This window comes from Pectinophora gossypiella, chromosome 5, assembly GCF_024362695.1.
Source record: "Pectinophora gossypiella chromosome 5, ilPecGoss1.1, whole genome shotgun sequence".
Classification (NCBI taxonomy): Eukaryota; Metazoa; Arthropoda; class Insecta; order Lepidoptera; family Gelechiidae; genus Pectinophora; species Pectinophora gossypiella.
The window spans coordinates 14,952,358-14,967,227 of NC_065408.1; the positions used below are offsets into that span (position 1 = coordinate 14,952,358).

Here is a 14,870-nt window from a genome sequence, read left to right on the forward strand (position 1 = left end):
AGTTAGTCGGAAGATATTCGCGAGTGTTATTATATTGGAGTATTCAATAAACAAAGTGTATCTGCCTATTTTCGCTTCGTGCCGGGAAGCCGCTTCATAACTCAAAAGTTTATGCGGACTTTTGAGTTAATTCGTTTGGGGTTCGGAGTAGGAGTCTACTCCGAGGGTGGGGGCTTAGGTTTCATCATCATCACCTTTCATCATTTCATTAATCATCAAGAAAAAAAATACGTCAGACATGGCTGTATGGGCATAGTTCCCTTTGCCTTACCCTTCGGGGAAAACCAAAACAAAAAAAAAAAAAAATGATATTTGACATTTGTTTGACATTTACAAGAAAGGCACTTTCTTTCGTGTTCACGTTGTTTTTATTTACTAATTATCGATTAAAATGGAATTAATTGATAATGAAATCCGGCCGTGGAGTATCGAGGAGATCAAGGAACAATTCGGGGACAACCTAACATTGTTGCCTTCCAACGACAACATAAAAGAACTGCAAACTATCCTTCGAGACAAGTGAGTGAGGTTAAAATGTTGCATTTTTACACGTTTCGAAACTATTTGTTGGACATTTTACCACCGGACTCGTCAAATCGTCAAGTCAGGTCAGATTAATCTTTAGGCCAGGTAAGCGGGCCCTGTGTAAACCCCGTGATAACACTACGAAGAACTACGAAATTAGTGTCAAATTACTAGTCTATGCTTTCCGTGTGTTAAAGGAAACTCATTTATCTACATAAATATATGTTCATCACGCCTATTTTCTGTTGGTATAGGCAGAAACCACGGAATTCCATTTACGAATTTCGCTTTTTTCACTCTATATAATATATATTTGTATCCTTCAGAAATACATCAAGGAGTGACTTCAAGTTCTATGCAGACCGTCTGATCCGCCTCGTCATTGAGGAGAGTCTGAACAAGCTTCCATTCACCGACTGTGAGGTGGTGACACCTACTGGAGCCCTATATAAGGGCCTGAAGTATGGAGCTGGGAATTGTGGTGTATCTATTGTCAGATCTGGTGAAGCTATGGAGCAGGTGTGTAGATATGAGATGAAGATAACTTATTCCTTTCAGATTACGTTTATAAATTGACCAATTTACTCAGCAAGGTTAACTTGTTATATTCTTTTACTTTAATGCTTATTAACATTCACTTTTCTCATTTTATTTATTTTATACATAAAATAAATTGTAGAAAAAAGCTCAAAAAAAGCTCCCAATAGAAAAAAAAATGCTCAAATGTTTAGTGAAGTGCCCACACTTACGTAAGTTAAGTGCCCATACTTAATTCATTTTATGATTTAATGTTATGTTATTACAATTATTAAAGTATCCATTAGTACTTATGCTGTGGTAGACTGTAATGAATAGAGAAGATTTTAACAACAGGAATTTATCATTATTTAATACAGTACTTTTCAATGACTTAACAGTCCCACATTGCTGACCACATCACCTCAATCTTGCAGGGTCTCCGGGACTGCTGCCGGTCCATCCGCATCGGCAAGATCCTGGTGGAGAGTGACACGGACACACACGAAGCTCACGTGGTGTACGCTAAGTTCCCCGAAGATATTGCTCGCAGGCAGGTCCTGCTCATGTACCCTATCATGTCCACTGGAAACACTGTTAAACAGGTGAGACAGAAGCTGCTCTTTTTGGAAGAAATAAAAAAATAGGGTTCAGCTGCTTATGATTATGATAGGCTCTTTGAGTCTTAATCTGGAAATCTGAGTCTACTTGTTAGTAGACTATGACATAAGCTCCTAATGATTCAAATTATGTTGTAACCCTTAAATATTCCATGTGTTGATGGGTTAAATGCTTAGTGTGGTTGCAGATTGTTTTCTGATGATTTCTGTCTCTGCATTCTATTAGTCTTGAAGACTAAAGCCAGTATTTTAATTTTTAATCGAAATACCAATAAATCATGAATATGTCCAGTAAAACATAGCCTTGAGCATAGATTAAGGAATAATACTACGTATAGAACTACAACTCTTTGCTCATATCGGGGTCTGAGTTAGGTTTACCCCTTCTCGAACATAGTTTAGACTAGAATCGTATGGCGTTAGATGTTACACACACAGATGCGCGTGTACGATAGCGTCAATGTGTAGTGTCTGTGTTGTTTGTATGAAGTGTCTTGAGGATAGCTGTCACTGGATTGCACCTCTAAATAAATGAAAAAAAAGCCTAAAATTCTCTGACTTTCACTTGATGACAGATCACAAAGCAGTGACAAATAATTTATACGCTAACAGTAGGTATGTAATCCTATTTCCAGGCAGTAAACGTCCTAACACAACACGGTGTGAAAGAGGAACGCATTATCCTGTCCAACCTGTTCTGCACCCCAGCAGCGGTTCAAGCCGTGGTTGACTACGTGCCTAAGATGAAGATATTGACCTCAGAGTTGCACCCGGTGGCTCCCAACCACTTTGGAATGAAGTACTTTGGGACTGACTGATATGACGATGAGGAGTAGGGTGATGTACTTGTGTAAGTGACGTCTGGGTTTTGTGAAAGTGCGAGATGTAGTTTTTTGTAATAGCGTTGTGTTGTAAACGGTGTAGCATAATATGCACCTTACTTTACTTGCCCAAGTAAATAAGAGGTCAGGTAGGCTCTGCACAGCAGCCGTACCGCGCGCGGCTTGATATATAACGAAGGTTTCAACCAATTGACGCAGCGAATTTTATCTACGTGGATAGAGGGCTGCTCTTGCTCCTATTATATCCTAGGATTCGACCAATAGCCATACAACGTTTATCTTCTTCTATCGTGTGGGTCGTTAGGTGGATTGCTACAACCGCCAAAGGCCCCTGACATGGCTCATGTAACGACTACTAACTTGCATCAGTATATAGTAACCGGGACCAACGGCTTAACCTGCCTTCCGAAGCACGGATCACCTTTCGGACAATCAGATGATCAGACTGTAATGTCCTAACCAAACTAGCGATCACAGAGTGATTTTCGTGAGATGTCCCCATCGGGATTTGAAGCCGGGATCTCCGGATCGTGAGCCCAACGCTCAACCACTGGACCACGGAGGCCGTTAATCTACGTGGATAGCATTTGCTGCCGGTTGCCGCGCAGAGCTTTTGATTCGATATCATCATCTTCATAGCGTTTCCCGTTTTCACAGGGTCCGCTTACCTCACCTGAAGATTTGACAGGTCCGGTTTTTGCGACTGTTGCGATAATTTTGATTCAATGTGAAATTGAATGAGTTAATGTCTGGGTCTTTCGTATTATCCGATGAAATTCTGCATTGATTAGTAGCGTATTTATTGAAATGATATCGAATTTCAATGATGGACTTTCTATGCCACATTCCCAAATAAAAATATAGATGGCTTTGTTTAACCGTCTAATTTCATGGATAACAGACATATGCATCTTTTATCTTTGTTTTTGGGTATAAATGATGACCCTTTTTATTTATTACACCCAGCCACTACACATCTTCCACACATTATTAGGTAACAACATAACTTGATACATAGCTGATCCAAATACCAAGCAACAATTATTTTATATGACTAATGGCAGGAATTATGTTGCTACCTATATTGTTTCTCTTTATTTTGATCAGAATAATAATAATAATCATTATGTGAAGCAAGGCAGCAAGGTACAATGTTCACTAAGGCACAGTCCCTGTCGTGACGTCATATGTAGTGCAAGCGCTACAGTCGGAAGCCGCACTTAGGCCTCAAACTGGATGACAGCGGCAGCGGCGCGGCGGCGATAGCGGCGCGGGGAGCGGCGCGGCGGCCGCTGTTCCGTTCTCGATGCCAGCGGGCAGATCGCGCGGTGTTGCGGCGGTATAGGGATGTGTCTCAAATGAACGCGATATCGAAACGACGACAACACATTTTCGATTGTAGTTCTTTTATTTCGTACGATTTATTATGGGCAAAAGAAGTTCTGAATCCCTATAATGAAACAAAAAGGCGAGTTTCAACGAAATTACCACGACCAAAGACAACATCCAGACAAGTTCTATGATTGATTATACACGAATGACTGTGGAGACTGGATTATATTTTGGAAGCTATAAATTCCGATTTAGAATCTAGTTACAATCAAAAGCTTTTATATTCCTTCTATATTTAATTCGTTCTTTATTTTTACCCATAACTGATTAATGATTCTCCTATTTTTATGATTAACGTCTTTGCTTTTTATAATTATATCCTCCAATGACATGTTGTAATTTTATCGAAATAACAACGATAGAACGTCACTACGTCAACTCAAACGCAGAGACACCGCTCGACTAGAGCGCACTGCTCGTACCCCGCTCCCCGCGAGAACACTTCAATATAAATCTTAGCATTTGAACGCGCCGCTGCCGCTGTCATCCAGTTTGAGGCCTTATAGTCACCTAGAGGTAGGCAAGCTATCTAGAAGCCTGGGTTCTGAGTACAACATGTATGTAATCTTCTTATTAGAATCTAATAACAATGTCGATACCGCGTTCTAATAGACTACTAGCGCCATCTATTATCGTCCCACACGAACTATTTTACATAGTTGTGTTGCAATTATATTTTTGAATTATTATATAATAATGATTATACGTACCCGAGCAATATTCACGTTAACGTCATACAGCGCCATCTACATATTTTTTTGGGACGTATCTTGCATAGTTCCTCATGGTGCAACTATTTTTACCTCTAAAACAACCCTCGCATCTTCATAATTGCTTGGATGTCTGCTGATCCACCGACTACTCCACTTGTCTCGTGTACCTCCTATTACATCTGGTTCCTGTGAGGGGTTAAACTGTGACTGATTCAATGTATTGACCCCATTGTTTATTGTTCTATTGGTATACTGCTACTCGCTCTTAAAGCCATTCTGTGACATGGTTCAAATATTATTTAAAAAAAAAACACATCAAGGTATTTTACAATGGCAACTAATGTTTAAAAGAAAACAAAAGAGAGATGATGGTTGTTTAAGAGAGACGTTGTGTTTTGTGTTGAAAAGTAGTATGGAAAATGCTGCACTGATAACGTCAGCGATTGAGTATTTTCGTATTTATTTTTACTTGGCAAAAGTAGCAACATATTGAATTTTATTTTATTCAGTTCAATCCCTTGATAAGATCAGACCATAGATCTTGTGATAATATTTGAACCATGTTTATGTAAATACAATATGAATGTATGAAATTATACTTAGCATATTGCTCTGCAACATGACACTGAAAATTTTGACTATACTGAAAAACTATATTCAGAGAATGGAGTTAAATCTCTTAGGAGTATTATTGCCTGTAGTAACAAATGTAAGCTACATTTGCATTTTGTGATTTATTTTTTTAAGAAATGTATTCCCGCGTTTTAAAACCAAATATGCGCTTATTGTATTATAGAATATCTTAGTCATAGGCACAAGTTTAGTCATTATAAATAAATTATATATCTGTAAGACATGAAATTAAATTAAAGAAAATAAATTAATATTTATTAAATATCTTAGTCTTATTTGTACGGAGGGGTGAAACAATAATAACGAACAAGTCTTTGTTTTAATAATTTATTTCAGTTTCATAGTTTATACAATATATGGGTAGACAGATATAAAGATTTAAATAATTCAGATCACACAGCTAAGCAGTTTAAATGTTTACACATTATTATAAATTAATATTCAACATTCGAATAATTTATCCCTTAACAGTACCCTTATAAAGTGATCCCGAATCTTTCTCGTGGTCGCTCGCCTCGGCGATGTTACTCTGGTGTTACCCTTACATCTCTACGCTAACATTAATATATTCATGTAAAAATATCGATAAAATTCAATTACATTATTGTAACACGATGATTCTTATTCGAGAACAAAAATATTTTTATTATTAATAACTTTTATTAGTAAAAACTAGATGACTTTTGTCACTTAACGTATATGTATATTAGGTTATGAAGCAACCAGCCGGCGGCGTATGGCAACACTAGATCTACAATCTCAATATATTTCACGTTTACTACACACTTGTCACGGTAAATTTTAGCAAAATACACTTATAAATATTTATTTATTTATTATTAATGAGTTGTTACACTAGTTACTGACAAGTATTTAGTAAATAGTTAAGTGACATGGCAACACCGCCGGCCTCCCACATAATGCGTACTCCCGTACAAATAAATACTTAAATTTAACGTACATTACTTTGTCAATACATATCTTACACCTATGTTACGATTTTAGGTAATGACAAGCACTTAATGATACAATCTTGGGAAGTAACAAGTAGGTTTGCAGAAGTTGTTACGATGTCAAATCAATATACTCAAATACATAGTACAACACAAAAGTATACCCTTGAAATTGACTTAGATATGTTACTAAGGCATCGTGTGAATCGCACTAGGTAATTTCACGTAATCTAAAGGACTAATACAACAGCCAAAGCGAAACAATATGGCAATCAGCGTATAAATATACCTACATAGATACAAAAATATTTAATAAATAGAGGGTAGTGGATGAAATCTCTAACTAAAATAGTCAAAATATATAAACACCTTAAATTGAATAGAAAAAAAGCGAATTTAAATACTTTACATGTTTTGTGCATCCACTTATTTTTTTGTGATTTTTAAAACGTTTTTTGTATAAAAAATATCGTCAACAACGCATCTAAGTAACAAGTAACTAAGGTGACCTTGATATAGTTATGTCATTCCGCTGGCGTCCCTGCTACAACGCGCACCACTCTCTGGCTTTAGTCACTAACGGCAGGACAGTATTGTCACTGCACAAGCACAAAAAAATGGTCAGTCACGTTTGCTTTTCATGTTAGAGAAAAGTTGTCAATCGTGCTGTGCACACCTCACTTCACACAGAAACAAAACATACACTTTGTTCCTCTACGAAGCAAGAAGTAATCCCATCAGAACTTTCAGTCAAACATAATTTCCTTTAAACATTACGACTAAAGTTCCGAGTAGACAATTTGTGCAGAAGAATAGATATTAATTAAACCAGCAAGTTGCAATCCACGCAAAGGGAGCATAAACCATAAGCGTATACGGATATGTCTAATGCAAATTCACAAAACATACGCGCATACGGTTATGTGCCACGCAGTCTTTGGTAAACATTTTGCAACTTGCGACGCCAAGAGACGAAACTGTTTCACCACTTACTGAGCTTCTATCACATCAGCATGTACGATTGGTGCCTGACAGCAGTACTTAGTACTCTTGGAAAAGTTTCGACCGTCAGAAAGTCATCAGTATTTAATGAAACAGGTCTGAAGGTAAGCGTTAAAGCAGGGTTTGTATGGTTTGTATTTACATGAGTTTCTGCTTGGCACACTCGGGACAAATGATGTCTTGTCCGTCTGTGATGAATCCCTTGCCGACCAGCGAGGTCTTGCACTGCGCGCAGATGAAGCAGTCGTTGTGCCAGTGGCGGTCCTCGAACGAGATGAAGCGGGTGCCGCCAATACCTGAAATACATTTATTTATTATTAAAACCATAAAATTCACATTTACCATAAAGGAATCGAGTATGCTTTACACAATTGGATAGTTTCCTAGGTCAAAGATAATATTAAATAAAGACAGATCTAAAACTAACGAAAAACATTTTCATTTTTCTATTTAACTTATTTATGAATTTTAACAGCCTCCGTGGTCTAGTGGTTAGAGCGTTAGGCTCACGATCTGGAGGTCCGGGTTCGATTCCCGATGGGGATATTGTCGAAATCACTTTGTGAGACTGTCCTTTGTTTGGTAAGGACTTTTCAGGCTTGAATCACTGTGATTGTCCAAAAAAAGTAAGATGATTCCGTGCTTCGGAGGGCACGTTAAGCCGTTGGTCTCGGCTATTAGCCGTAAAAACACCTGCAACCCGCATTGGAGCAGCGTGGTGGAGTATGCTCCATACCCACTCCGGTTGATTGAGGAAAGGCCTATGCCCAGCAGTGGGACGTATATAGGCTGTTTATATATGTATGTATGAATTTTAATAAAGAAAAACCTAATAATAAATGCGATATTTCGTCACGTTTTCTATGACGTCACAGTGTGCTTTTTCATACAAATATCATAGTAATTTCGCGTTTTGACGTTTAGTAAAAAGTAACTGATTTGACTAGTTGGTAACTAGCCTGTTATATCCACGGTACTGTATAAATCACTCACCAGTGATAGGCTTGGTACAAGAAGTGCAGCGCTTAGCGAACAGCTCTCCGAAGCAGTCGGCGCAGTATGGCTTCTCATCGCGCGACGTGAACCGCTGCCCCGCCAGCGAGGTGTTGCAGTTGGTGCACGTGAAGCACTCGCGGTGCCACGGCTCGTTCTTGTAGGTTACGCCGCCCTGCGTGATGATCTGTGGAGAGATGGAGGGTTAATATGGGTGGATTGATCGGGTAAAAGGTGAAAGTCAGAAAGTGAAAATTTTGCCTGTGCCAATGTTTAGTACGCATTTGTGCTTCAAAATGCACGCAATAACCAATCAAGATATGTCATATTACATAGGCGGTCCTGACGTTCACTCAACCCGGATTGAAATTAATTGTAAAAAATAGAAAAAAAAAAACACAACACATTAGAATGTGATTTTTCAAAAAGGCTCTTATTTAGTTTTTACTAAGTATAAGGCAGGCAACGATATGAGACAGTTGTTCCTTTATGGCGTTTATAAATATTTTTGGGGTGCTAAACAAAACAGAAGATACGTAATCCTAAGGCAATGGACATAATGTGCAATCGAAAGAAAACGAAACGTACGGTCACGAGCATTAATATGTATACACTTTGGTACCATGTCACATTAACTTTTTTGACAAATTGAACTGTAAGTCTCACTAAATGTCAAATGTGTTAGTGCGACAAAGTCCTAAAGTGGGTACATTATATTGCTCATGACTGTACAATCCACAGCCACAATAATCTTCATTTACTTTTACTTAGTCTTAAAAATAACAGATTTTGACTCTTACCTTGTTGCACTTAACGCAGCGGGTAGCGAACTTGTCCTCATAGCATCCAGCGCAGTAGATCTCCTGCTCGCGAGGGATGAAGCTCTTGGTGCCGATGGGGTTCTTGCAGACCACGCAGCAGAAGCACTTCTCGTGCCACTGCCGAGTCTTGTACTCCATCTTCTTGGTGCCTGGGGAATAAATAAGGAAAAATTAGATCTCATTGTTTAGGGAGGGAAATGTTGAGACTTTGAGAGCATAGATCAGATTTGTGTGTTTGGGTAAAACGTCCCGTCAAAAGGAGTTTTCGAACGTAGATAAGTACTGTAAATTCCAAGAATTCAGAAGGAATCAAAAATTTTGCGATTTTCTGTACTTTGTGGGTACTCAGCTCAACAAAAATAAATATCGCCAAAGCCAAGTATATAATTATGAGACTGTTGAGCTACAAACACAAAATTATAGAGGAACAGGGGGTGAAAAAGGCTACATTGAAGCAATAAGCAATATTGCGCGCAAATGTCAGTTTAATATTAGATGAATTGCTTTCATATGGCCTTTAGACCCCCAGTTTTTAAACGGAAACTTTCTTACTGTATAAAATGAAACAGAACGGACACAATTTAGCGATTAATACGTGTTTGGTCAAAGTGGTAAGATTGTAAGAACATTGATTGCCTGGTACTAAATTCGGATTTCTAGAAAATTGATTCACCAAAATTGGAGAGAATGCTCGGATGGAAAGAAGATTGTTTCGAATTAACAGATTAGTAACGTAGAGCCATTAACCTAACAGCGAGGACGAACTCAGCGAACATTTTAAATATCAAATGCATTTGATTAAAACAAGGATAAAGTATGGTAATTTTATGCATTTCAATTTCATTTTATTTGATAGCTTTTATTTAAATTGCTTCTGGGAATATTGTTAAAAATTGAAATTACTTATTCGACGATTTTATTCCTAAACGATAAAGCTAAGAAAGAGGTTTTTTGAATAAGAACTCCGGTTTCCCGTTTAAATAGCGTGCCTTATTTCCTTCCTAGCAATCTTGTTAATAAATGAATCCTTACAATCGGTTTAGTAATGGAAAAGATAGTCGTGAATAATGAAACCCATTTAATAAACGGCAAGATTTCTGTTCGCCATTTGAAACTACGTCGAGAAACATGAAGCTACAAACGCGTTAGGGCTCTCACACATAAACACGATACGACGTCGCGACGTACAACGATGCGGCGTCGTTTCACGATACGATGTCGCGTCGTGGAAACCTACGACACGACGTCGTAACGTGTCTATGCACGACGTGACATTAGAAACTCACGATGCAATCTTGCGCAGTTATTAGAAATTCAAAGATGACGGATGATGAAATGGGTGGATCCAGTATCTTCAGATTATCTGTCTTTTCTTTCTTCCTCTTCTTATTAACAGAAAAAGTAGAATGCGTCTAGTGCGTTCCATTTTTCGGAATGAATTAATATCACCCAACTGTATCGGCGGCATCGTGCTTGCATGCCACGTTACGATGTTCATCGTAGATTTCCACGACGCAACATCGTATCGTGTTTATGTGTGGGGGCCCTAAGTGCGAGCGAGACCTAGTTCGTGTACTCTTTAGCGGCTTCCGTCCAATTCCTAAAAAAAAAAATAACGTCCAAGAGGGGTCGGCGCCCAATGCGAATTCGGGGCGGAGAGTTACCGTTCTATAATATTAAACACGACCAGTTCAGTACACTCAGTGATTATAATTCAATAAAGATAACATTTTACGATCGTCTCAATGCGCGGTAAGATTTTTTTTTGTTTTCCCCGAAGTGTAAGGCAAAGGGAACTATGCCCATACAGCCATGTTTTACGTATTGCGCGGTACAAGAATTAGATCTGAGCTAGGGTTGTGACGTTCATTAGCATAGTGATGTATCAGTCTATATTAAGTCGATCGATTCTTTTCTGTCTAACAATAGTACGTACGTATCTTCCTCTATTGTATGCCTGAAGTAAACTTCTCGTTCGTTATTCGAAGACACGGCATCCGAATAATTCTGAATATTTATTACATCGTAAAATGCATCGTTGGCGTGCCACCGATACATCAAAATTCTCTGTCCTTGAACAGAAGTAGATGTATGGGATGTTCTATGCACGCAAATAGTTTGGTTCAAGGGAAATGATGCATTTTGCATGGACAATCGAAGGTGTTTGAAAGGTCAAGGGGAGAATAATGATAATACCATCATAACCAGAATGTCACCATTTTGGAAACGTTCCCTGCTGAAATAAGGCGTAAAACTTATGTATAAGCGTTTTGTTATCTAACTTTTAGGCAGATAAGGTCAGAGTAAAAGAAAGAACAATTTGAAAAAGGAAAGCAGCCAGCGTCCTTTCTATTAAATAGTACAACAAGACCATTCCCACTTTGAAAATATTCCCGGGAACGGCATATCACTGATCATAACGTTATTGAGATGTACGAGTGTGTAAAGAATTCAAAAATTCTTATGAAAACAGTTTATAGGTACTCCATTATATCCGTACCTCTGTAAAATTAAGAAAATGTAGTTAAAATTAAGAAAAACATTTCAACGGCAGCCATTTTAAACCGAAAATAATGGTTGATTTCGGTTTTAAAAGGCTTTTTCGTTTTAAACGGATTGGTTTAAATGGTTATAAACCGGCCTTACATGTATAGTTATGAGTCATGTAAGGAAGTAATTCAGTTTGTACGAATCGTGATTTTGAAGACCTAAGTAAAACTTGTACAAATTGATGGATTGATAGAAAAAAAAAAGAAATATCAAAATCGGTTCATACACGACGAAGTTATCCCCGAACAAACATAAAAAAATATACAGGGTGTTAGTGACATCGTAACGAATACTGAGGGAGATGATTCAGACCATGAGTCTGAGTTGATGTCAAGTGGAATTTTCCGTCGCAAAATTCATGTCTTTTTTTTTAGTTTTTTTCAAATTATTTTCAGTTACATTATTTTCAGCGCTTCCCTTGTATGGCTACAGTATGTACTTGTGCGGGGTGTAAGTGACATCGTAACGAATACTGAGAGGGATGATTCAGCTGATTATTCTGAGTTAATATCAAGTGGAATTTTCCATCGCAGAAGTATGGAATTGAAAATAATTAAAAAAAAAAACAAAAAAATCATGAATTTTGCGACGAAAAATTCCACTTGATATTAACTCAGAATCATGGCCTGAATCATCCCCCTGAGTATTCGTTACGACGTCACTAACACCCTGTATACTATATGCATTATGCTTCTGCCATTACTTTGTATTTTGGAATAATTATGTACCCGAGTAATGAGAAAATAAGTAATTATCACGTTAAAGCTGTCACGCCACCTATATTATTTTTGGTGAACTTAGGCTGCAGAGTCCCTCCTTTTGTACTTACTTTACTGTTTTTTTATTTTTGTTTCGTAATTCTATTCTTTCAGATACTTATAAGAAAACAAAGACATAATAAGCCATTATCTCCCTTGTGTATTCAGTTCAGCTTTGGATTATGATGGCGGGAAACTCGCTAAGTTAAATGGAAAAGTAACTTTTTCGATTGGATAACAGATAAATTGGAACTGCCACGGTGGCGTGACAAACATGTTCGTGTCATGTTCCAAGTCCTGAGCAGAAGTTGTATAAGGGTTGTATATTGTGATGTGGCATTCCCGTGGTGTGGGGAACATTGCAGTGAAAAGGCGCAAAAGGTATGTAAATAAAAGCTTTATTACCCAGTCCCACAAATAAAAAAAAAATTTTCATCTCAAGCTCCTCCGTGCTTCGGAAGGCACGTTAAGCCGTTGGTCCCGGCTGCATTAGCAGTCGTTAATAACCATCAATCCGCACTGGGCCCGCGTGGTGGTTTAAGGCCCGATCTCCCTATACATCCATAGGTAAGGCCCGTGCCCCAGCAGTGGGGACGTTAATGGGCTGGTCATGATGATGGTGATGGTCGCAATACAAGAAAGAACTATTTGAAGACAAAGCAGTTAGTGTCCTTATTATTATAGAGTTTTTACAAGAAGAATTTTCCCACTTTAGGAAAATTCCCCGAGACGTCACCTCACTCGTTGTATATTTGTTACGTCTTATATAGAGCGTTATAGATGGAGATAGTTCGTAGACCGTCGTTCATTTTGTTTGTAAGGTCTGTGAACTGTTTGTAAGTTGAGTAGTACATAATATCGGAAGGGATGTAGCAGTTAGCTAGGTATTTTATGATAGTGGCCCACCTCCATAACATCGCCATAAAAAATCTTATAAAACTTCCAAAGAGAAAATTTTAATCGACAAAAATCTGACTCAGACGGTACGGTCACGAGCATTAATATGTATGTACCAATACACTTTAGAACCATGTCACATTAACTTTTTTGACAAATTGAACTGTAGGTCTCTCTCTCTCTTAGTCGGTCCCTCATATCTGAGGATCGTGGTCAGCATCAGGGTTGCACCTGGAGCGTATGATCTGTCCAGCGCTTCCCTTACTACTGTGTAGAACTTGGAAAAGGCCGGTCATAGAATGGGTGACCACAAAAAAAAAAGTTTTCATCTCGAGCTCCTCCGTGCTTCGGAAGGCACGTTAAGCCGTTGGTCCCGGTGGCATTAGCAGTCGTTAATAACCATCAATCCGCACTGGGCAAAGACTGTGAAACAAATTAAATAATATCTCATATACACCAACGGTTGCCTGGAAGAGATTGCTACTTAGCAATAAGGCCGACTATTTAAAGGACTCTTTGGATATGTGTTTTGTTTTTTATTTCCTGTGCGTGCCGTCAGAATCGATAAAACAACCGTGACGACATTTTATCACGTTGCGCATCTTAGACCTATTTCTTCTATCGTGTGGGTTGTGAGGTCGATGACCGACTTCATCAATCCTGGTGTCAGTGTTATTATTGAGCCGCCAAAGGCCCCTGACGTGACCCAAGTACGACTACGTACTTACATCAGTAAGTAGTAACCGGGACCAGGCCTACTGGTAACCAATTGACAAGAAATGAGCAACCGAGACAATCAAACGGGTGAAGTCATTTAACAGATGTAAAATGTCTAACAGTACAGTTAAATCGTCCCACATTTCTTCCATTGTGATGTATCGACGAGACTCAATGGTTCAATACGTCCCACGGTAGGCGACACGATAATATAAACATACAGCAATTGTTATAAATAAGTACGTGCTTTGATTTGCTAATACGACAGTTAGTCCTGACACCTACATCGTTATTAAGTATACGAAGTTTGTACGAAGCCAGAATATTCAATAGCGCAGATGCCGCGGAAGCAAAGCTTTTTTTTGACGTGACGTGATTTGCCGCAGATGGCATTAACTACTAAATTAAGCAACCTCATCAACCCTGGTGTCGGGGTTACTATTGAGCCGCCAAAGGTCCTTGACATGACTCATGTAACGACTACGTACTTACATTAGTAAGTAGTAACCTGGACCAACGGCTTAACGTGCCTTCCGAAGCCCGGATCATCTTTCGGACAATCAGGTGATCAGTCTGTAATGTCCTAACCAAACTAGGGATCACAAAGTGATTTTTGTATACAGTAGTGTATATTATGGCCCATTAAAATGGATTGTATGTATCTTATAGATGACGCATGCAACGAAACATTCATGGTCATTTCATTTGTGCAAAAAGTATCTATTATATGTGGATTCTTCTTAGGTAAGTACTTACAATCAAAGAGCAAAAGTTCAATCACTGAGCCCAGCGAATTATTTGTAAACAGTGGTAGAATTAAGAACCATTAGTTGTCATAATTATAAAATTTATGTTTTTGTAGGTGTTTTTGGTCTATTACAGAAACGACATGTAACCAGGAGGTCTTAAGTGCAACCAGTTAATTTATTACTTTGCAA

General features: G+C 38.4%; 2 protein-coding genes across 9 annotated transcripts in view; one reads left to right on the forward strand and one right to left on the reverse strand.

Moving 5' to 3' along the window:
* The first annotated feature begins 311 nt into the window (after nucleotides 1–311).
* Nucleotides 312–3,720, forward strand: LOC126367094 (uracil phosphoribosyltransferase homolog). Its single transcript, XM_050010499.1, has 4 exons — nucleotides 312–519; nucleotides 852–1,044; nucleotides 1,479–1,646; nucleotides 2,297–3,720. Exons 1-4 carry the CDS (start codon nucleotides 392–394, stop codon nucleotides 2,477–2,479), a joined length of 672 nt encoding a protein of 223 aa, XP_049866456.1. The 5' UTR covers nucleotides 312–391; the 3' UTR covers nucleotides 2,480–3,720.
* A 1,834-nt stretch (nucleotides 3,721–5,554) lies between these two features.
* LOC126367027 (four and a half LIM domains protein 2) overlaps nucleotides 5,555–14,870 on the reverse strand; it is a 206,715-nt gene continuing 197,399 nt past the window's right edge. For all 8 annotated transcript variants that reach the window (XM_050010402.1, XM_050010398.1, XM_050010401.1 and 5 more), the window contains 3 exons: nucleotides 8,990–9,159; nucleotides 8,190–8,376; nucleotides 5,555–7,492 (listed from right to left, as the gene is read on the reverse strand). In XM_050010402.1, coding sequence (XP_049866359.1) covers nucleotides 7,335–7,492; nucleotides 8,190–8,376; nucleotides 8,990–9,159 — 515 coding nt within the window. In that variant the 3' untranslated portion in view covers nucleotides 5,555–7,334. The remainder of the gene's footprint in view (nucleotides 7,493–8,189; nucleotides 8,377–8,989; nucleotides 9,160–14,870) is intronic.